The sequence below is a fragment of the Hetaerina americana genome, unplaced genomic scaffold (genome assembly GCF_022747635.1).
Source record: "Hetaerina americana unplaced genomic scaffold, ioHetAmer1.1.p SCAF_2, whole genome shotgun sequence".
Lineage (NCBI taxonomy): Eukaryota > Metazoa > Arthropoda > Insecta > Odonata > Calopterygidae > Hetaerina > Hetaerina americana.
Window position 1 is genome coordinate 53,824,352 of NW_027286763.1, and position 25,564 is coordinate 53,849,915.

The 25,564-nt window shown below is 35.9% G+C and overlaps 1 protein-coding gene across 9 annotated transcripts in view; it reads left to right on the forward strand.

Moving 5' to 3' along the window:
- The window catches only part of eag (ether a go-go), a 604,077-nt gene extending 579,738 nt beyond the window's left edge, over window positions 1-24,339 (forward strand). For 4 of the 9 annotated variants that reach the window (XM_071584540.1, XM_071584543.1, XM_071584542.1 and 1 more), the window contains exons 10-15: window positions 82-290; window positions 4,054-4,101; window positions 6,234-6,486; window positions 10,620-10,816; window positions 16,722-16,937; window positions 20,911-24,339. In XM_071584540.1, coding sequence (XP_071440641.1) covers window positions 82-290; window positions 4,054-4,101; window positions 6,234-6,486; window positions 10,620-10,816; window positions 16,722-16,937; window positions 20,911-22,230 — 2,243 coding nt within the window. In that variant the 3' untranslated portion in view covers window positions 22,231-24,339. The remainder of the gene's footprint in view (window positions 1-81; window positions 291-4,053; window positions 4,102-6,233; window positions 6,487-10,619; window positions 10,817-16,721; window positions 16,938-20,910) is intronic. The other 5 variants (XM_071584545.1, XM_071584547.1, XM_071584548.1 and 2 more) reach the window with 3 other exon arrangements.
- Window positions 24,340-25,564: the final 1,225 nt, after the last annotated feature.

Genomic DNA, 25,564 nt, shown 5'->3' on the forward strand with positions numbered 1-25,564 from the left:
GTAAAAAAAAACTTTCTCCTCGCAACCTCTTCCCCTCCCCACCATTCCCCGTTCTCTTCTTTTTCTCTTGACCGTGAGCAGCTCTTCTCTACGCCACTATCTTCGGACACGTCACCACCATAATCCAGCAAATGACGTCCGCGACGGCCAAGTATCACGACATGCTTAACAACGTGAGGGAGTTCATGAAGCTCCACGAGGTGCCCAAAGCCCTGTCGGAGAGGGTCATGGACTACGTGGTCTCCACCTGGGCCATGACCAAAGGCCTTGACACCGACAAGGTAAATCAGGTCAGGCAAGTTTTTGAAAAAAAGAGAAAGCCAAGTATGCTATCTCGGAGAAATTTGATTCTTCTTTTCATTCTCAATAATTTTTTGGCTCTTTACTCACCCGTTGGAGATTGCTACTAGCGCTCTATCGTGCGATTCTCTTCTGTCTTGCACTGTTCAGCAACTGTCTACTCTCTCTCTCTCTCTCTCTTTCTCTCTCTATTGCTCTGTATGACTTCTTGAAAAAAAAGCGTTGCTTCTGGAGACCCAAAAAAAAAATTTTACCTTACCACTGCCATCATCTTCATCAAGGCCCGAATCACAAAACTCCATTCGCCAAAAATTAAATGAATCTTCTGAGAAAATTTCTTTCAGTAAATTCTGAGAAGATATCACAGAACCACCGTGAATTGTAAAACCTGGATTATCCACTGTAAATCTCGAGATTGAGGAAAATATTTTCCACCGAAGAGTGTTTACGATCTCAGTCTTGAATTTAATGAAGCTATTTTTCTCTAATTAAAATACTAGCATTAATTTGTAACAACTTTGACTGAGCTCAGCGAGTTTTGATCAGCTCTGAAACTATTAATCCTGTTGTTCGGGCTAAATATCGCAAACGGAAAAGAATTAATTTGAGAATTTAATAATTAATTCTTTGAGTGGAAATTTTGTTTAATTAACATAGCATAATTTACTCAAACTATTATAATCCTTTTTAGAAATGCTTTCGATTATTCGCCTATCTCCAGCTGTTAAAGTTGAACTAAAGTAAACTTACAAGTGGTTTTTCATTTATACTTAAATTTTAATCCACCCTGAATGTAAAAATCATCCTTTTAAGGTATAATAATGACTAATAACCAGTCGTCAAAATGACAAATTATTTATAATTATTTCATCTGCCTTTTATTCACAACGGTTGATCCTATATCCAGGTTTTCAGGAATTATCCAGGTTTCGCTACAAAATTTCATATTTGTAAATTCACCTGTCCAAACAGACGATTATGAATCGTATCTTGTTAATCACAGCCCAAAGGAATTTTGTGATGATCTATTAGTTATTACTCACTGCTGAAGTCGAATGTTCTTCAATGGAGCAAGTAATAATGAAATTCGGAAAAATTCTCATAAAAACTGCGTTCAAGCGAAAAATGTTTTCGGAAAACTTTTAAAATTATTCATCCAGGCACTTCCAAATCCTACTAATTCGAAACACACACGCACAGGCATGCATTTTGCATACTTCGCACTCTTCTTCAACAAGGAATATCTCCTTCTCATAAAATTCAAGATTCTGGCCTCATTGAATTCTACTCAAATAAATTATATGTTTGTCATGCTGAAATCGTTTCAATAGTTCATCATCAGTCTCAACATAATGAAAATATGTTCGCTAGTTATTCCAATATATAAACATTAAATCTATAAGTGGTCCCTGTAATTATATGCCTATTGTTCCCGCCGCTTCGAATAGAGTAAAAAAATGACTCGGTGATTAATCAAAAAATAAAATTTTCATGAGTTCCTCTGAATAATTTATCCATAGAAAATAATTTATTTTTATTTATCAAGTAATTAAAGACATATTCAATCAGTGATTAATGAAATTCTGTAGTGACCAAAAATTCACATTTAAATATAATACTTAATGTTTGATACATTTAGTAAATAATGTATTACTATGAATATTTCGTTTAAATTTAAGAATACGCAATAAATTAGCATTTAACTTGAAGTTATGGCTAATATTAATCCATTATATCAGTTACCATAGTTAATGTCTACATTTAGATCTTAGTATTAGTCAAATGAATGTTTAAAATATAAAACAACAATTTTAGGAGAATCATTTTCAACTGCTAAACGTATAAATAAAAATGTCGGGTGGCTTGGAATTTGTGATCAAATGATACGGTACCGCGACTGAGGTTCATTTCTCCCTACAGTAACGGAAGGTTCGACCAGAAGGAGATAAATTTTCTAATACGCATTGAATAAGTGTAAAAAGATTTTTAGACTTCAAATCTAGAATTTTCTTGAAAATCTTTGATCTACTGAACTTTCCATTGGTCATCAAAATATGTCCTGACCTTATCACTTTTCGGTCTCCTAAAAGCATAGCCTAATGTAAAAATTATGCATCGCTTCATTTGCCATTGTATAAGGCACGGTGAAAAGTGAAAATCATCTGAACATGTCCTTAACTAATTTATGATTATTTAATAATATCCTTTTGAAATTTAATTGAGTAGATTTCTTCCGTTTTGGGTGACTTATGGGTTGATTTGCAAGTCGCGAACACATGGACCCAAGTGATGATGTTACATTTTTCACCGTGCTTGCAAACTTACGTAATAGCGTTCGCCTACACTTTTATTGCATTTTTTAAGCACGTTATCAGTAGCACTGTCATTTTTACTCGGATATTTAATTTATTATGGGCAACTTTAAATTAAATATTTTCTGAAAACTGCCAAAAAAAAGGATGCACTAGACAGAGAGGAGAAAAATGATACCGCGATAACCCGGCATTTTTGACTTCTTTCCACCTTTCTTTCTGCCCCTTTGCTATTCTGTATTTCCTGAAGAGAGAGCTGTCTTTATACCTCTTCACTCTCCTTCCGACAATTTGACTTTAATATGTAGAATGAACGCTGGAAAGCAAGACTACGCACAGTTTTATCTTTAATACGAAAAACATCAAAACAAGCTATTTTGTAACCTTTCCATTGAAGAAAAGTAATGGAAGTCAAGGATACTTTGTATTTTGAATACTTTTTAATATATTTTCCTTCTGAAATACAGACGACGCCTAAACCTCTATAATTATTATTTGAACGATTGGCTATGCACGTTGTTGTGCACGATTAAAACATACGCTAAAAACGTGACGGGATTCTTATTAATTTCTTCTTACGTGCTATCGTTATGAAAACAAACCTCCAGTTGACACATGGCAAAGTGAAACAAATTCCAGACTGAAAAATGAATTTTCGGGATGAAACAATAAATGTAATCTGAAACGAGAATTAAATTAAGAACTTTCAATAAGCAAATACCTTCTACGTGAGCAATTTTGCAATGAGTGTTGTTTTTGCTGCTGCTGTCAAGAAATTTAAATTGTGCACTACTTTGATTAATTTAAATGTTTAAGGCCTTTGAAGAAATCTAATTAATATAAGTAACCAGTCTATGTCATTCTGCGTTCTTCTAATTTCATTTAATGATAATGAAATTCCTTAGTTTTCATCCCTCCAACTATGTCATAGCTGAATTCTCTGTTGATATGATAAGAATTTATTTTCCCCTCGATATTTCTCTACCGTTCTATTTCTATGAAAAAAGAATTTCTTACCACATTTTGGTAAATTATTATGTTTCTTTTACATTTCAATGAAATTTCTATTCAAAAGTTTTTTTCTAAGACTCAGTAATTGCTGTTCCTTATTCTCAATTCATTGATAAATAACATATCAATTATTCATTTATCAGCTCCACCAGAAATAGTTCAAAATATTTGTTGGCAGTGAGGTGACATGCATGCCTTGATACTAGAAAACATTTCTAGTGTACTATTCCTGATTTTTCAATTAAATTAAAACTTAGGTTTTTTTCTCTTTCTCTTTCTCTCTCTCTTCTCTCTCTTCTCTCCTTCATCTTTTGCTCTCTCTATCCTTCTGCCGCTGTCTCTTACCATTTTCTCTCCGATTTTTCATAATCTCTTATAACATCGCATGGGAATATAAATGCATGACGGAGTAACTTATATATATTTATAGAGTCCTAAGGCAACGATTGGATTGCACAGTGGCTGTGATAGGAGGCAGGTGAGGTGTACATTGCACACGCTCGTAACTAATATGAAAAATCAAAGAAATGTCATCAGCATTTTTCAAACGTTTTGATAACGATTTTTGAACACATTTAGTTAACTTAAATGATCGTAATAATGAAAAAATATCTTCCTATGAACTCATTACTAGTTTTATCTGGCCTCAAAGTGTATACGTATTGATTTAATTATCGCCAGCTAGTATTTTTAATATTATCAACGAATTTAAATACGACACACTTTGAAAGATCTGAGCTAAATGATTTATGTATATTTTTATGGCTCAACTATGTGCATATTTAAGACTTATTTTATTCATATTATTTATTTCGGCGCCATTAAAATCTGATTACGTTTCTATTGAAAGTATGAATGCTAAACACATATTCATCTTTTAATGAAATTTAATATGAGTGATTAGTGTATGAACTATTTACATTAACATTTTGCGAAATTATGCTGCTATTTTAATGATGGTGGTTAGAGAAATTTAATTTATTTGTCAATTAAACCTCAAATGTCAAGAGAATCAGTTTTTTACCCTTTGGAAAACGCTGATGCAATCTAAAATATATCTTCTGTAAAAGCTATCTATTGAAGACTGCCAATCCAATCATTTGCACTGTCACCGTTACGTATTTTGTAATTATCACCAATATTTTCTAATTAATATTAGGTATCGTTTGTCAGTTTTAATTCCTCTTATACCACTGTTGATAGCCTCTGAAAAAATTGTCGTAGTTTTCTCTATTCTTAGTTACGTAATTTTATTTCTAGGGTATCTAGTATTTTGTAATTAATAGTAATCTAATATTATTCCAATAATTTAAAAGTTACGCATACATGCCAGTAATTTCTTGAAATAATATTTTAATCTGATTGAACATGTGAAGCAAACTTTGAAGTTTTAAAAATTTTATTGATTGTTACCGTGACAAACCTACTGACATCATCAGTGCCTCTAGGTATATACGCTGTTTTCCTTCTAGTTGATCGGAGAAAATGTCTATATATTTTGAAATATTAATTGTTCATTAAGAATATGATTTATAATTTTCTTGATATCTTCTTGCTGAAGTGCCTATTTGAGCAAATGCTCATTCCCTTAATTTTGCATATTTTTGCAACTCCTGTATACTTTTTATTGCCAGCACCGAGTAGCAGTGGTTTTTGTTTATTTTACTGCCGCTGGTATTTTTAAAAACCATACTATCCCATAGAAATATGTGAACCCTGGGTTCACGATAACTACGGTAAAAATATGTGTTGCACAGTCATGAACTATTATAAGTAAAGTCTCCCATCCGCCAGTCGGTCGTAAATGACTAAACCACACAGTAGCAGAAGGGAACACGAATCATCCATTCATCATCTCCATTCATTATGATCATTTAAACAAATTACCAACTAACTTCCCAATCATTTCTTCGGGTATACCTTTTTAAAATTTATTTTCCTTTTTTTATGAATCGTGCGAAAAGGACGCGAATTGCAAACATAAATATTCTTTCGCAATTTCTCACGGGGAAAGAAATATCGGATTTGTTTATAAGCAATCACCTTCTCTCAAGGAAAAAAATTACCTAGAAAAAAAATAACTTCATTTCATTTTTTAATAAAAACTTGGCTTTCCAAACAGTTAGGATGAGAAAAATCTTCCGTTCTTCAAACGGAAGGTCTCTCATAAACGTCAAAAATTCGGTTTGAAGTAAGTTATCATCTAGCTCTCTTGATTTTGTCATATATGCATATATGATTCACTGCTTCCCACGCTGTTCAAAGGACTATGAGGGTAACGGCGCCTGTGACATCATCCCGCACCCCTACCCCGCCAATACCGCTCCACTCATGAGGGATGGGAACCCCTTCCTTGCCTGGAAACCTCGCTCTTCCCTACATAACCCTTCACGTCAAGCCCACCCTTGAGTAGCTTATCTTTCTTCAATCGCATCAAATACGCCCGCATAATATCCCTGCTCCTCTCCCGCGCCTACGTTATCCGAGTCCTTGGCATCGTGCACTGTTTTGGGCGACCCTCATTCCTGATCGTTTCGCGCGATTTTTCCTCCGCTTCCAACCCCAAATGGCTCACGGCACACCCGCGCCGCCCCCATGCTCAACGGACAGGTGCTCAACTACTGCCCCAAAGACATGAAGGCGGACATCTGTGTTCACCTCAACCGGAAGGTCTTCAACGAGCACCCGGCCTTCCGGCTAGCCTCCGACGGCTGCCTGCGCGCGCTGGCCATGCACTTCGCCATGAGCCACTCGGCGCCCGGTGACCTGCTCTACCACACTGGGGAGTCTATAGACTCCCTCTGCTTCATTGTGACCGGCTCCCTGGAGGTCATCCAAGACGACGAGGTGGTCGCCATACTGGGTAAGTGCAGTAGACAGCATGAATACGGCCACTTTTTGCCCCTACGAGTAAACCAATACAAATGCGGTGATAGTAGATTTACATTTGAGTACACTATTGGCTAAGGCTATGTCGTTTTTCTCGCCATCAATGCCCTAGATGACCGCGACCTTTGAGATGATAAACTTATGTGATAGGGCTTTACCGCGGTCGGCGTTTTACGCTAACCATTCCTTAAATTTATCTGATGTTCTACGTAAAATGGGAGAACAAAACAAAGCGACCGTTGGAATATAGCTGCTAAGGTCAGCTACAGTCTATTATTCACTTTACGTATTCAAGCGATTTACATGGATCATAAAGTAATCTCAAAGACAGATAAATTTTAGTCCTTCTTTATGATTATGTTACCCCGAGAATTTACGAGTATAGCAAGTACAACTATGTTAACCATTTCTGCCTGTTATACCCCAGATATATCAAGAAGATAAATGGGTGACGGATTCTTTCCATGAATATTCGCTAAGAAGACAATTTATCATTGATTATTCAGTATCACCGTTGATTATTTAGATAATTTTTACCGATACTTATCATGACACATAAATACTCCTTGTTGAGAATTGCTGCTTATGTAGTTTAAACTTGGAAAGATTTTCCTTGGTTTTTATAATCTTTTACCATCTGGATCAAATTTTACTCTAAACGCCTCCTTTCATTTTGCTTCGTCTTGTCCGGAGAAATTGTATTATACATCTAGCAGCTGAAAAACTTGAGCCAATTGTTGAGTTCAACCCATGTCTAGTCCTGGATGGTCAAAAACATCGTCGGGATCAGCCCGAAAATCTTGCAAATATGCTTTCTGAAAGCTGCACTCTTTGTACTTTTTGTTTAGTTGAAATCCCGGGGGCTTCGTCCTTACCCTTGTGTAGGTTTTCAGATAATGGCATGGACACGAAGAAGATTATATTTCCACAAAAAATATGTAGAGAGCTGGGTATGAAAACAAGATAAACTTCAATACGACGATTGTAAGAGAATTCCTTCGCACGTAGGCTCCGCATATACGACAACAATTAATTCATCATTAAATAGTAATTGGCTGGAACCAAGAGGAGTCTTGAAAAACTGCATGACCACTTCAGGGAAAAAGTTTTTATCGTAAGGATTATCACGGTCATTTTTTTACATAGATTTTTCTAAACGTAACTTTCATAATTCAGCTGGATGTGACTTCTCTTATTTGAAATCTTATGGAAATATCAAAAGCTTACTTATTCTTAGTAGTATTCGCCGATGTTAAAATAGCTTTTATAATTTCCTGGAAATATTTAAAATTTTCTCTGTTTTGGCACAAATTAATTTCCTAAGTGGGAATGTTACTAAAATTTCCCTATGAAATGGGGGTCCTCTCTGTTCTGTCGTGCACAAAGCAAGAAGTGAGAGACTCGGAAATTGCATAGAAATCCAAAAGGTAACGATGTATCTCGTGCCCCTAATTTGTGGGAAAGTACATTCATGACGGCATACTCGTATATCAGGACTATTAATATCATGTGGCCTCACCTTACACACCCTAACTTCTCCGTGTATTTGGAAAACAAATGCCCAACATGAAACAAAATAGGAGGGTGTGTTTCTCGAGAAATGAGAAGAGATAGATGGGTGATGCGAGTGTATTATGCGGAAGACGGAATCGCAGTTAGAAGCTCTCATGAGTTGAGACGAGATCAAGTAGTTTAAGGAAAAGAGCTTCGAGACAGGGATTTGGGGGTAATTGGGGTTAAATTATAACGGATGGTGGTGATAGTACCGATGAAAGTTTGACCTCTAATGTGAAATAAATTCTGTTTGAATGACCACAGCTAGGATTACAGAAGGTACATTATAAATAACACATAATTTCCCACGTTTCACAATCACGGGCATCAATTACTTAAATTTTTCTGTGAGGTAGTGTGTGAAATTTATTTTTTCATAAATGTTTACAATATTCTACTCAAAACTAAAACGGGAAAGTTTTTCATTGAAAAAAGTAGAGTAGAAATATTGTATTCGTCTTACTTTTATTAGCCGTCGGAAATATTCATCTCTGCACAGAAAATTAATTGTTTCTCATATTAAAAATATATAATATAATTAACTTGTTGTCCGAAGGAATATTAACTAATAATTTGCGTTAAAGCACGACTTCAAGAATCAGCAGTCATCTTACATTCAATAATTATCAGATATTTTCTTTAATTATCACCTCTAAGAGGACGCTTAATGGGACGAAATAGGATTGTCAAAGTAAGAACTTGGAGCTACAATCTCATTCAAGTTTTAAATCTAATTCTTGATAACCTGCATAAGAACTCACATTTTGAGACGCATAAATATTTTCTTTTCAGGTACGACCTCCACAAATGGATCTTACCATTTTCTTTATGAAGACAATATAATTATTATATTCATGATTGATTTGGATATGTGTTTCAATGTAACAATAACTTCCCGGAATATTTTGAGATACATTTTTCGACCAAATCAACCCCTCAACTTGTAAATGAAAGGAATTCGAGCTTCTAATAATTGCTCAATTAAACGCAAAATGATATTTGCTGGAAATAGTTGAAGTTATTTAACTTGAAGTTACCCCTTGAGAATAATTTTATTATTGATTATTGGATCAAAATATGAGTCATTAAATTTTATCAAAAATATAAATCGAAACAATGTCTACTGCTCGTATCAAAATATTTAAGAGGATTGTTTTCTTAAGGGCAATTGCACTGTATTCCATATGTTACCTCCATCATTGTTTTACACTGATCATAACCTGGAAAAGTGGCCATCATGGAAAAAGGTAAGTACCATGAAGTGACAACTACAGGAATCGATATGCATATTTACACCACGGACTCTGGTTCACATCCCGTGCTTTTCAATAAGGATAGGCACCGAATGGATGTGGAAATTCCAGCTACCGGGGACCGCTCAGCAGCCGAGGATGTTCCGACAGTAAGCTTCGTTGTCAAAAATGCTCCACTCGCAATTCTACGGAGGGGTCGTTAGGGGCACTTTAATTGGTGCTGCAGGACAGAGGTTCCATTGGATTTTTGCAATTAAAGCACGTTTTTAAGAGCTACGGTAGGCGTATATGCCTTACAAATTGAGGATTCTGATTAGAGAGAAGTTAATTACTTTTCTTTTTCATTCCGAGATCCCAGATTTTTTTAATAAAAGGGAATTCTTTTATTTCGCCATTATAGCGTCGTGAGAAAACGAAAGGCATTCGTGATATTCCTTTTTCAGCATTTGCCTCAGAGTATTTTATGACTTTGATTGGCAAAAAAAAATTTGGATTAAGGTTTTCCAACGTTGCAATGGCTGAAGTATCACGAATGAAGATTAAGTACTCTCTTAGTGGAGCCGAGTCCACACACTACCTCCATTTTTATCGAGAATAAAACACAACTTGTCATGATATGATACAACAGTGAAATTTGTACAGTAATAAAACATTTTGAAAAGTGATTCTTTTAGCTTTTTACAGCATTTTATTTACTCGTTATCATTTTAAAGCAAGTTGAGTAGATTACACCCGCTCACTTAATCATTAGCGAGCATATCAGCATGGTATTACGACTGCGCATCTAATGTTAAAATAAATGTTTCATTCAGATTTAATTAGCGAAATTGTCATTAAAGAACGACATATATGGTATGTCAATGTGCACGGGCGACGAAAATAATATCTGCAAGTGTTTATTAGAGTAAGAATAGAAAATTATAGCAATACGTTCAATGTGCTACTTGCTTGGAATACTTTTCCCCGTTGTCGGTAAAAATCTTCGTTTAGTTTTGTATGAGTTCCACTGCTCAGTTTTTATGAAATTTGGAAGAATCATTGGGAACCTGTTTTTCTGTCTATGTTTTCTTTGTAGATCTTACTTATAGGAAAGTGAACATTTACATCAAGAAGTTGGCATAGGTAAAATTATTTACCAATGAAGTAAATAAGTTATAATAATTCATAATATCCGCTCAGGAACAGATTTTTACCCATCATCAGCGTTAATAAAGCATATAATGACACAAATACTCCAGATGATCCCACTCAAGTTGCCATATAATGAGTTCCTCACGCCTCCCGTTGACATTATTTCCAGGCAAGGGTGACGTATTCGGTGATTCCTTCTGGAAGGACAGCGCAGTGGGTCAATCTGCAGCAAATGTGAGGGCACTGACCTACTGTGACCTGCACACTATCAAGAGGGACAAGCTGCTAGAAGTTCTCGACTTTTACCAGGCTTTTGCAAACTCCTTTGCTCGCAACTTAATCCTTACCTACAACCTGAGGCATCGGGTACGTAATTTTAAGTAATCTCTATTTTAATCCAGCGCCGTGTGAAATATTTGTGGTAATCACAGGAAAGAATTCATTTGTTAGTGGAATATTCCTGGAATGCTCGGAAACGCACGATTATACTTGAATGATGTTTTCATAACTTCCATATTTTAATCTGCATGTGGGGAGATACTGAATCGGATACAATGCATTATGTCTCATTCTATTAGCTTTGTTGCGACTGTTTGCATTAGATGAGATGCCATAGTTTCAGGTACATGAAAAGCCGACGTGATCAGTCAGTGCAACAAGTTTCATTTGAGAGTAAAAAGTTAAATATATCAAAACGCTCATAGGACCACAGAATTAGGATAATTTAGCTCCTTGCATGAATCCAAAGAATTAAACATAAAATTAAAACATGTAAGCTACATAAATTAGCGCTGAAATAACTTTCATGAGGATGTGAAATATTACTGAAAATTACTTTCATGCGGGGATGTGTTCGCTTGGATTCGCTCAAGCTTCCGCATTTCAAAGTTTATTTTGAACAAGGCAATGACGAAGTTATGCAACCGGGAAATCACATATGTAATGCCGTGTTCTTATCGATAAGGATATAAAATCAAATCTACTCTTGTGAATAATCAGAGAACAAACAATTAATTGAATGGTCATTTCTTTATTGTGCTTTTTATCCTTAGTGGTAAAGGAACAAAAGGAGTTTCCGATATTATCAGTTCAGCTCTTAAGGTAATATTTTTTCTGAGAATGCTATCCAAGGTGCTTTGAAATGATAATACATCCAAAATGTTTTCATTATAATTTTGTAAAAGTCACTTCACAATTGCCGTTTTGCTGAACAAAATTACCAAGCGCGTTGCCTATCATTAAAATAATTAAATTTATAATATATTTATAAATTTAATAATTGAAATTATTTCACTTGCAAACAACACCAAAATAGTGACTTACAAAAAAAAATCCTAAAATCACTTGGGTTATAATATGCAGAATCATCAGAAGGTATATATGGTTACTTCAGCATATGCTTACTCTCCCAGTAGCACCAGTGAACATGCAAATAAGAGCAAAGTTGACTGCATATGCCGCTGCTTCAAGCATGCTTCAATGTGAATACATGTATGGCTGTGCACTACATAAAAACGTTCATTGTTAGCATTCTCTAAATTAAAAGATTTTCGTGATTGGTGTCGCTTTTGCTGTGATTTGTCTTTATTCTTGCCTAAACTGTTATCCATATCAATCAATCCAATTCTTCTTTCACTGCTTTAGTCTTGAAGGTACTAAATGTCGCATGCTAACAATCGTCTGTTGTTGAATATTAAATTATGTCAATCTAATTTATGCATGTTTTGCCATGTCAAAATGGCATAAAATTGGCTAAACCGACGCTGTTCACCAAGTAAATTAAAATCATTTAAATTACATTAATATCTTTATAAATCAATGAATTGTCGTTAATACAAATAAATATTGATTAATCTAAAAATTATAAAATATTAGGTACATATGTTTCAGGTTTAATGGAGTACCTAGAAATAAAAATATATATCTTTTCCTGTCCATCATCCTGGACTGTGAAACTTTCATGAAATCGTGTTTCTATTGAAGAAAACAAAGTTCTTCACAATCAGTGTCTGATTTGACCCGTAATCAGGACTGCTGATTTTAAAATTTGAATTCTAATTAAAATAAACATTAAAAAGATACTGGAAACCGTGCCGTAATAAATTAAAAATTACTGGAAAAAAGTCCACACCTTTAAAGTTAGGTTAAGTCAAAAATATCTCCTTTTACGAATTAATCAATAAAATAAGTACATCTGTATGCATATACAAGAGGACCAATCAAATTTAGTTTCCTTCCAAATTTATAGAATTCGTCAAATGTTATTTACTCAATTATAGGTTCGAAAATGGCTAAACTGAAACATAATAAATGTTAATCTATATATCAGTGGTTCCCTGATAAGAGTGGTAACAATGTGGTAGGAAGTGTATATTCAAACATTGATACAGCAAAAGTATATATAGCAGCACATTCATTGGTCACATGAATGGCTTGGAATTATTAATTTTCATGGAAGGCAGAGCTTCAATCCAAATCAATGAAATTCTATGATAGACAAGCATACAAAATCTATGAGACAAGAGCACCTAACAACAAGCCTTTCTATGATATCAGTTGTCATTTTAGAACTCTGGCCCAATACAAATATTTCTCCTTTACGAAATGCCCTCATCATATCTAGGAAATTTTGATGGTGGGTACACAAGTATTCATTATTTCTTTTTCACTTACGTTTAGCTTAATCTGACACACATAACTTTAAGAATTTTCTCTAGCAGGATGCATTTTATTTAATAATACCATATTTATGTCTTCTTATATTCAAAAGCTACGGCATTTTTATCATACTTCTGCTCTTCACACAATGCTTACTGAAAAAGGAAACTATCTATAGATAAAGAGCTTTTTCATTTAGCATTCCTGTCACTGAGCAATTGATTTTAAAAATGTTAGTTATTGTATTAATAAATTAAACAATTTAATTTAATTTATTTGGCTTTTAATTATTTTCCTCATGCATGTAACTAAAAATTATGGCCATACATTTGATTTCAATTAGTTTTAAGTTTTTTAGCTAAGATTAATTATAAATTGTTTGATAACATACATCATTGTAGTAATTGGTAATAACTGAAGAAAGCGTGTCATTATTAGTGAATTTAAAAAAATATTCTATTGGACATGTAACCTCAGTGCACTTCAATAGCATACACCTGCGTGTAATAAATTGTCCAATATGTTACTGTAGTATGTAAAAGCTTGACAGGCTTTGTTAGACTGTTTTGCACTGCTTTTTTTCTGAAAATATTTTCCATGTTACCTATTAGGGAAGTAAGAATGCAAATACATCTATAGGAGTCGACATTTGTACCTTGTAATAACTTTCCAAAGTAGCACACTTTCACACCTACTGTCTTCATGATCTTTCTGAAATTACATATGATTCTACAAGTTACTTTGGGGGATACGTTTGACTTATTTGATACACATAAATCGCAAACATTCTTCCAATCATCACAATATTAATTTTGTTTTTGCATCATTTGCATAAAAAGTATGGACGGAACTCAATTAGTTTTATGCTGAATACCAACCCCTAATTTTTCACAGCATTAATTCAACCATTTTAGCGCATACAGTGTTCCAGTATTGGAGTAGCATTGATTTATCTGTGAATAAACATAATTGATTGGTCGAATCATTAATGGCATTAAGTAAGTAGTCTGACATCTCATCACCATTAAAGAAATTAATTGGATTAGCACCTTTATTGAATTACTCTTAAAAAAGCATAAAGAGAAGGATAAGCATTCAATACTCTGGCTGCCATGTATGATAGAGAAGTGAAATGCTCACCAAACAGCCCATCTAAGGAAAACGCATATTGGGCCACTGCTGCAAAAACCATTGTTCTATGGTGTGTCTTTGATGAACAATGTTATAGCATATCAAAAAGAGAGTCTGTGAGTTATTCTGCATCAAGAATTAAAATGGCAACAATGTAAGAGAATGTATTAGGATGCTGAGTGATATTTTTTTCTCAGATTGTTTTTAGGAAGAGTAATAGCACCAGAGACCTCTCAGGACCTGCCTTGAATTGGCCACAACATAAAAATTCTCTGGTAGTATTCAGTTCAGTAATTTGCTATAATATTTCCTCTCTTGCACCCAGTAATGCATTATCTGCGCCACTTTTGTCGGTTTGCATAGTTATATTTAGTAAATAGTTAATTACCAAATGAAGTTACCTAAGTTGCTCTTGTTCCGCTCAATCATGTTTATTTTTAACTGAATTAGGTGAAGCTTTATCTTCAATTTATAATCTCAAGTACATGGAAGCAGGTCAAATGAGTAAGAAGCCTTATTTTTTGAGTTCTAAAATGCAAATTTGAAAGCACAATATAAATCACTCATTAATATAAATTATAATTTATCAGCTTGCCATAACAACTTATGGCTCTTGAATAACACCTATCCAATTTCATGGTCATAATTCTTTGTTCCAGTTATTCTAAATTTCACTAAATCTCTCAAAAAAATAAAATCATCAATTTCCTAAGTTGATAACAATAAATAGCACTAAAAACAAACTTTGCAGCAAACAATCAACAGCTGTTAAAAGTTAAAATAAGAAAATGTGTTATCAATTAAATTAGTATGTAGCAATTTATATATGCGTCTTCATTTTTCTAATGGTCTCCCTCTGAACATATGACACAACATATAAATAAATGAATGTCAAAATATTGTCTTTTTTAATACAGGAATTTTTCATAGATTATGTCATCATTCCTGTTAATAGCCGCTCAATTTATTATGTCATGTTGTTTTGAATTTTAACAGGTAAACCTTCAACATCTTTTAAGAATTTTTTTCAATATCACACCACTGGCACGTTCAATTTTCAAAAAATTGCATTTTCAAATAATAATTTATTTTGCATGTCCTCATTTTAAATTTCTTTCATGAAAATAGCTTGGTCTGCTGATCACCTAAGAACAGGAAAAATCACTCAAATCCTTCCTGGTAACTTGCGAAAGTAAAATATCTTAAAATTATTCAGCAACGTATTCTTATCCGTATTTGCAACATGATTGAAATACAAAGAGGGGTTATTGTAAATGAAATTAATTTCTTCTGAGAGCTTAAAAAACATTTCATAACTGAGTATTGCTTATGCCTATTTTACTGCATTAAAACTATTGAATACACTGAATCACTAAATATGAACAGCTTTTATCATGATCAGTATATTTTGGAAACATAATTTATGCCATAAAAGCACAACATACTCTTTAATTTTCTTTTTATGCGTGGGAGTAACTATTAGAAAACCCTATAGATCAAATAGGCGTAGTCGCATTAATGTAGTTTCTACATCTTTTTAGCATTTGGCTCCTACTAGTAACAAGTCTGAACAGAAATCAACTTCTGTTTTCCTGTTTTATCATCTATTTCGAGCATGAGTCTTGTCTTCTGGATAATATTCTTCTCTAGATTTCTTCTTAATCTAAACTTGCAAAAGTTCTTCTAAATACTTCTCTTTATTGAGCTTTGTGCCTGTTCTACTCTGATCGGTAGAATCAATTTCTTCAATCTCACTCCATTCTCATATATTATATTAGTAATTAACTCCAGACACCTAGTTAATGCTTACACAACCAAAGAATTTAGCTAATGCTTGCTTTTAATCAATCATTTCAAATAATCACCTTATTATCCTACTGTACAGTTAATATGCTTAATTTTTAAATGCACCAATATACAATAGGAACAGAAAACCAATTTTACATTTTATGATCAAAGACATGAACCACCTTAATTTGACCAGCACAAATTCTGGTGCTGTGTAAAAAAACAATTTTTGGTCTCATTTTCACTGAATACCAACTTTAATCGGACATTTCAGCAAAAACCATCATCTCATTTGTCATGTATGTCAAATATTACTGATCTGTTTGATTCATAATTATTTGGCGTTAAAATTTACGATTCAATTGTCTGGTAATTGCTCTATAAACAAGTATTCCAGTGGTTCATCTGTCTTCAGTCATATTTCAGAAGTAAATTTTTGAATTTGCTTTTCTATTATTATTTGGAATCCACACAAAGCGATGGCATGCAGTGGAACAGACATGGCTGAGGAGGACTAAAAGAAAGAAATCCTTCGCTGGATCTTCATTTATGTTTATCAAAAAAATTCTCACGTAAACCTCAAAAAAATAGCCTGCAAAAAAAAAGCACGAGTAGTCCACCATCACCACCACTCTGCCCATTCCCGTCCCTTTGTGTTAATTGGTGCATTGTGACGTTTCCCCCCTCCGTGCAGCTCATATTCCGCAAGGTGGCCGATGTGAGAAGAGAGAGGGAGTTAGCTGAGAGGCGTAAGAATGAGCCGCAGCTAGACCAGAGCCAAGATCACCTCGTCAGGAAGATTTTCTCCAAGTTCCGCCGAGGAGGTGGAGCCACAGCGACGGCAACTCACCAGCAGCACCCTGCGGGAAGCGATGGCACAAGCACCGCCATTGCAGTCCCATCCAGCCCGGTATTTAAAAAAAATAAAAATAAAGAGATAATAAAAAACTCCACCCGTCCCGCGCCCACCAAACCGCCACTTTTGCTTGTCCACATTTGGCAAGCATTGGTCGGAGCAAACAAAAATTGCGGATGCCAAGTCTAACTGAACGACACTTCTACCAGAACTCGATTGTGGCATGCTAAATTGATGCCTTCCTCCGTGGGATTTCGTCGGGGAAGAAAATATCAGTTTTCTGTGATCAAAAAAAATAAATAAAGCCATTCAGCTTCTTTGAATGAAAATTTTTTTTTTTCAAAAGGGCTGCCTCTATCCTGAATTTCTAGGTGCCTGAAACCCTTTATCTGTAAGTTTGCATGGCGTTTGTTTTATTTCAGTTGAAATGCTTTGCAGAAACAAGAACAAAAAAATCAATCAGTTAATAAGTGAACTTGTTTTGAGTGAATATATTGAAAATGCAATTTAGCTCATTTGTTTAAAAGCTACTATTCCTATCAATTATTTTTATTTTCACCCATATACAATACAATATGATAACAAGAAGGTACACAATAGGTATTTTTACTACTGGGGCAAAGTTTACATAGTATCTAATTCAAATTTTATCTGAGGGCCTAATAAACTAAACAAAACTAAGGAAGCAGAGTCTATCAATGCCATGTTGATAGCTCCATTATTGTTCATGAAATTCTCTTAACAGAAGAAGTCTATACTGATAAATAAATAATATGAAGGTGACATAAAAATGCATATATTTACTTTTGATTTCACTGCTGAAGTGAGCTTTGTTTTTTATAAACTTATATACAAACATGGTAGCTATCCATACACATCATGCCATTGACTAGAAATTAAAATTGGAATAATAATTTTCACACTATGACTTCAAAAAAATATCAGGTATATTTTTAGTAATATGCACTACATAAAAGAAAGGCAGTCTCTAAATCTTATCCAGAAATTAATTCTCTCCCGATGAAATCCACGTAGGTTTGATGCCCTTAATTTGAGCAATTGTCAGTCTCAAAAAAAAGTACTGTTCTGTTATGCTTGGACTATATTTTCAAACATTTCAGACATTTAAACCACATACTCAGCAATGAACCACTTCCCATCCCACATTAATAGCATTTTAACCTTCATCAGGTTTCTGAGATAATCGAAAAAGTATATATATATCACCAAAGTGTACTCAAGTGACAAATTTCGAACACTGGAGATATCAATGCCGAATATCATGCAGGCGTCCTGAATAAAAATAGGCGTAAGCATAGTTTTACTATTTATGAATAATGGACAACATTGGGAATTAATATATTAATATCGACTAAATCATTAAAAGGAGGGAAATATTTCATTAATTTGGAAAATATTTTGCTATTTAAATTATAAATCTGATTTAAATAACAAAAATTCTATTCCCATGTTGACATGGAAACGTATACTAATGTTCAGTTGCTTCCTCACATCCATTAAACAATATTGGAACAAGGTATTTTCATTATCTGAATCGTAGCATTACTTCATAAGAGAATATCTATTAGTAATCATGTGCATGGTGACATCCCAGTTAACGGTATTATTAAAAACAATGTTTATTGCATGAAATGTATTTGTAATTATGATAATTTACTGCTTGAATATGTTTATGTGGATTTATATTCAATGTTCCTTTATGTCACTTTGTCTAATGTGAAAAAATTGTTTAATCTTTCAATGTGAGTAATTATTTCAGTGAGTGTATGGTTGACAATGCACTTCATGTTTCTTCTAATCATAGTCATTTTTCCTTTCCATTCCAGTAGCATGATTTAAAAAATATTTGATCCAGGAAGACTATCCATGGTAACAGTTGAATATTTTCAATAATTTTATGACTGCAATGACAAAACATCTCAATATTAATCATTGTTTCATCTTTTATTGGGAGCTTGCTGTAATTATATCTCAAATAACACAGCAAATTCATGAATAGACCATTTCAGTCCATCAATCCAACCATGGCTTTTTTGATTTTATGATTTCACCATCTATGCTCCTCACAATGCAACAATTTAAAAGTGTATAGATCATTCACCTTGACCAGGATGACATTTATAATGCGTAATGTGCTTTAGCAGATGACTTCATCAACAGTTACTGTCACATCATCTCCCAAAGTTTACTTGAAACTATGCTCTGCTTCATATTAATTTTAATAAAGGCACAAGATAGGTTCATTTTAAATTCACTAACAGAGCTTGTTCTGCCGTTTTTTAAAAATGTGGTCAACTTTTTTTGATCAAATATTCAACTAAATATTTTTCCAAGTTTTTAAAGAGTTTTCCCAGAACATATATTGGACTACATTAGTAATTAAAGGAGTATATTACTTTAAATCAACTTCCTGGGCGCAGTTTCATTGAAATTCCCTAAAAATTTATTATTTTAATCACGAGTGAAGAAATGCTGTAAGAATACTTTTCCAAATGTTAACTTATATGCAACTGAAATCATTCTATCAAATAAAAAATACAAGATCAGAGAAATAAAAAAAATTAGGGATAACTCCATTCAGATCTTAGCCATAAAGGCTGAAAGAATGGTTGCAATGGTATGGAGGCACTAAGAGAAACTTGAAAAACTCTACATGGTGAATGGAATGATTTCTGTATGTACACTATGCCAGAGTTAATTGCCCATGAACTAAGTATATATTACATGGCTGCCAGATTTTAGGGTTTCCTGTGGTTTGGACCACTTTCTTTTGGGCACCTAGAAGTGGATTTGAATGGCCGACGACAGAATTCCATCCCATAGACAGGATGCACATCCATTTCCTTTTATGGTTACCTCAGATTAGAGCAACAAATTATTCTTTTTCAAGTGCAGGTGTATGGTGTTTAGTAATAAAACTTCTCTACATTAAAATATATTCATGTGCTCTTTTTAAGCTTACAATGACTACAAGAACAGCTTTGTGATGTCATTTAAAGCAAATTTTGCCCATTATTTAGTTCAGCAAATTGAAACCCATTTAGGCAAGGTACCACCTATATGAGTTGTTGATGCCCTCATATGCTGATGACCCAGGGTTGGCACAGTTAATTATCACAGTTTTAGAGGAATACATAATTACATGAAATTACATTAAATCAATTTGGAAAATATGCAATAGCTCTGAATAAATGCACACAACTATATAGTTTAAATTGATATCTACCATAGAAAAACAATTTGACAAAATCAAGGCCGGTATCAGCATCATTTATTAAACAAGACTAAAAAACCTCCATTTATCACCACAAAAATGTTCCCCTCATTTCTGAAGTAGTAAGATATTTTATGCAATAATGCAAACTGGGTAATAGGCCACAACAACCAAATTGGCAGAATCCTAGTAACATGAAATTAGTATCATATGGGGTATCATTTGGGGTATCGTAAATAGATTCTATCAAGAGTACATGCCTATTTTACATTAATTTGCTTGGAAGTCACATTTGCATTATTGGGGGAGGGGTTGAAACCAAATGCCACCCAGAAAGAAAGGCATATAAAGGACTAATCATCAGTGGAGATTAAAAGTAAATAATTTTTGTTCTGTCAAAAATACAAGCAGAAAAGCCATCATAAATAGAAAAAGCTCAGTTTTCTTCTAGCAACCATGGATGAAAATCATGCAATGGCAATGAGAATGTGGGTAGGAGGCGATGAAGATCCTTTGCAGAAAGTCCACAGATACCTCCTCCATTCAAATGATTTCCCTCCATTTTTTTCATCTCAATATAGCATTAGTGGGCATAAACACCAGATTACGCTGCAACTCGTTAGTTTAAAGACAAACAACCTAAATCCATTCTACCTAACCAGAGCATAATATCCGAAAGTGGCTACCAAGTCTCGAAAATGGCTAGACCAAACTATTGCAGGAGACGGTTTCTCCCACACCTGTTCTTTCAATGACCCCTGACATTTTTCTTCCTTCCGCCGCCAACGGCAGAGCCCCTTACCCACCGGCGCGTCCAGCGGAGGGGGGGGCATGACGATGGCCAACCGGGACGTCGAGAAGGGAGAGCGGAGCAGTGACACCGAGAGCGTCTCCAGCGTAGTCAGCATCGGCGGTGGCGGCGGCGGAGGGACGGCGACCCGAGGACCGCCTTCCGCATCCGCCGCCAAACTCACCAGCGTGGCCGAGCGGGAGGACGGGGCCTCGTCGTCTGCATCCGCGACGTCCATCAGGCCTCGTCCGGCCGTCCCCGGACGCGCCGTCGGCGGAAGCAAGTGGGGGAGGCTACTAGGGAGTAGCGCGAGCGCGGATTCCAACAGCGATGCCGGCGCGGGGGGAACCAAGTCGGATGGCAAGGCGACGCCCAAGGAGAGGACGGCGCCGGTCGGGAGCAGCGGCTCCTCTCCCCAACCGTCTGGCTCCGGCAATAAAGTGTTCCCCAAGGGACAGAAGGTCACGGCCAGGACGACGGACACTATAGAGGAGATGGTGGAGATGTCCTCGGTGTCAGGGGGCCCCGCCGCGGCGGGGGAATCTTCGACCACGGCGGGGGGTGAGGACAAGGTACAGCAACCCGGCGGTGGTAGCAGGAGGTCGAACCTCCGGAAGGTCGAATCCACGGACAGCGGGATCCTCAAGAGTGAGCAGAGGCTGAACGAAGTGGATGGGGGCAGGGAGACGGTCATCAAGGTGACCCAACCCCCCACCGAAGTCTACCAACCCCCGCCCCTTCCGTCCGCGGAGTACAAGCAGATCCTGGCGACCCTCATGGACTTCAAAGTGGACGTCAAGCTCGAGCTGCAGAGGCTGAACCAGAAGATCAATCGGATGGAGGAGATGTTGGGGGAGGTGCTGGTGAGGATGGGCGCGGGGACCGTGGGGATTCCGCAGCCCCAACCCCCGCCCAAGCTCGCCGTCGGCGTGGTGCCGGCCCAGGAGGACCCTGGTGACGTGGGCAGCACGGGCGGGGAGCTGGAGGAGACCCCGGCGCCGGAGAAGACGCCGGAGACAAGGGAGAGGTCTGGCCGGAAGGGAACAAGAGGAGGGACCAAGGACGGCGCGGAGGCCATGGCGAGGAAGAAGCGGAGCAAGTCGAGGCCCAAGTGCCAGCCGCCGACGCCGTCCACCACCACTTCCGCCACGACGTCGGCCACGGAGACGGCGCAGTCGACCACGCCCTCCACGACGACCTCCGCGCCCTCGACGGCCACGGATAGCGGCGCGAGCGTGGTGGGCATGGTGACCATGGCGGTCTCGAGGATCGAGGGTGTCGAAGAGAAGCAGCCCGGGAGGAGGGTTCGGGAATACCTCTAGCAGAGACTCCCCTCGCACGCTCACGACGGCCGCGGGGCCACGAACTTGTCGCTTTGCAAGCCCCTCGGGGCCTGGCTCCATCGCGTCGAGCGATTGGTGTCGGGACTCGGGAAATGGCGCCATATCGAAAGGACGATCCGTTCAATCTCTTGCGCTACGGACTGTGTGTTTTAACACGGATACAGAAGCGGTGTCTTTCACTCAAAAAATATCGTCTTTCAAATTATTCACATTCACCATTATTCGAAAAAAACTCAATACAGCAATACTCTTCACGTAGGCGTGTTTTGTCACACTGCATCATCATAACTTTGTCGATACGAACACAACATAAGGCCTCTTTGTTCGGCATCACATGATGTGCAAAACAAAAAAATGCTTAATGCCGTCGAAATGCAAAGCATGCCCATGCCGAAGACTTGATCCTTTAAGACGTGTGTTTGTATATAAAAAGAAATTAGCATGTCTAAAGAAACTTGGATGTAAATAGAAAGAGAAATTGTGTACATAATATCCATGAGCACTGTTGATATTTTGTTGCTGACGCAATTTAAAATGTTATTCATAATTAACACAGTTGTCATTATTATGAATAAGCGCTTTCCAGACAAGAACATATCAAGTTTCTTCCCCAATATGGAGATGAAATCGAATACTTTTTTGCTAGTCATAGCCGTTAAGGGATCTTCCAAGCAGTGAATAAATTACACTATCTTCATATTGCTTATATAAGGAAAAGCAATCAAAAAATATACACTCTTGTTACGACCAATACGGATGAGAAAGGTGAGGACGGAGTGTTTTGACGGGTTTGGTGAAACTTAAGAATGCCGATTTTCTTGAGCGTCGATAAAATTTTAAATTATATTAACGCTTCCTTTATGAAATACGTTTACCATAATTTTTTGATCTCAGTGTATAAGTTATGATTTCGTATCGGTGTTCGAATTATACCTTATATCCACTGTCCGACCAAGAGAAACAGCATACGCCTAGATTTTAGTTATCTTAAACATTCCAAACGGTTTGTATCAGTGTAGAAAAAGGGGGGGCACGTTATTGGTGCAGAGAAAAAGGCCGCGATGACGTTTGTAACGAAACCTATCGAAACAAAAGAACAGGCACTAGTAACAAAAACGCCAAATTTGATCACCAAATAGTAAAATGGTTTTATAGGAAAATGCACAAGAATGCGTTTTACAATTAAAAAAATCTGATAGTTTTAACAATCTTAATCCTTTTTTCATAAAGTACGATTCAATAATAAAATTGAATTTCACTATTAGTAGTATTATAGCCGGAAAAAAAGAGTAATTACTTTGAAGTAATGTAGGATTAAGTACGAAAGATATATCGAAATGGTATATCTCTGGTGAAGAGGAAACGAGTCGTTAAAATAATAATAATTTTACTTCAATAATTTCTCTTACCTAATCTTTTTCGTCGTTGTTACAGAATTCTTTCGTGAAGGTTATTTACCCTTTCAGCATAGTAAACAAAAAACTGGAGCATCGCATGCAAACCACAGCATAAGATATTATGTAGGTGACCAAATGAGATGAAGGGAATTTCGAGCCAGCTAGAGGAAAAATAGCACATCTCTTGAATTCGGAACTTGGAATCTTTCAAACAAACGACGAGTGGTTAGTCGAAAAAAGGCAAATTTCTCAAGACGTCACACAATTGCGACGACACGATAGCAGTTAAGAAAATGATTCTCATAACCTGAAAATCTTGGAAAAAAATCTTCGATAACACGTGTAGGCTCTCACATATACATACTATGTAATAAATCCAACTGTCTTGAACATTGTCAGCTTTTGTTGACTTTTGTGCCTTGCTACATTGTTGCTCAGAGAAACAACCTTTTATTTTTAAGCTATTCGTTTTCTATGAACTGGAAAGTGGATTTGTTCTTCTCTAGCTGGATCGAGGTGGTTTTCTGTTTTTATTTCAGTTGTGTGATATTGTTGACTTTTTAATAGGATAATAGACAAACTGCGAGAGAAGGATTACTACTGATGAAACAAACGATGTGGAAGGTGCTTTATTACATTGTACATAATCGCACTGTATAAAACCAGTCTTATTTACTAAGAGATACAAATATACTATTTCTTCTTACAACTGTGCATTATTTAACGTTTAATCCCAAGTACCAAACATAGAGATAAAAGTGAACGACTTTAAATGTAATTCATTAGCATAGCTAAATATCATAAGTAATGAACAATTTTAAACATGAGCTTCAGGTGATGATAGGGGAAAATCATACCCGCACTTCTTTGAATATTAAATACACTTTAATTCGCCAGTGGGTCAGGTAAGTATCGCAGCGTACAAAAAAAGACCAGGAATCTCCTTGCTCCTCGCCTTATGCATATATATATATATATATATATATATATATATATATATATATATATATATATATATATATATATATATATATATATATACACACACAAATTCTCTCTTCCGATGGAAAGGTCATATCCCTTCGTGTTCTTTGGTGGCGTCAAAAGCTGTTTACAACGAGCCGTCAAACTCCGCTCAAATACGACAGCTCCCCGACAAAATAATGCCGTCTTAAATGAATGGCACGAGTTATGCACAGTACTCCCTCTGCTCTGCTATGGAATAAGTTGGAGGGTTGTTAAAGCTACGACGATAACTTTGTAATTCCTCAAGTTATTAATGAATGATTATTAAAATTCATTTAATATTATAGTCTTATGTTGACAAAAATGACTATGAACTAATAAGAAGTAATTTTCGTGCACCCTCCTCTAGGTGCATCCCCCTCGAAATTAATTCCCCCAGCTCTCATGACTTCTTGAGAAGAAGTGTTTGAGTTCAAGACATAGCTTAATATTGCGATTCTTAAATGACAGAGTCATACCTTTATTATTATCCTTATAGGCTTCCATAGAACATCCAAGCAAAATCGACCTCCGTGAAAAGTGGAATGGAGTTAGTCACAATAATTTCGTTAAATTTTTTAAGGAATGTTGATATTTCGAGTTCGGTCCGCCAAAACTATGAGTATTGGTGAAGTTCATTACTGAGACAATCACATGTTTTTCACTTCGAAATGTCTTTTGAAATAAATATAATGGATTAAAATTAGCCACAACTTGCGGAGGAAGAAAGACGTTTGCCATGGAAAACATTTTTATAATGTTGATATTATATCATTTAAAGTACACAATGTAATAAATCAGTAAATTCCATTCAATTTTTTGATGAGGCACTAGCAATATTCACGAAACAAATGCCACATCAAAGAATCAGAATAAAGGTAAATATCCAAAGTATGAGCGTATGTAGCAGT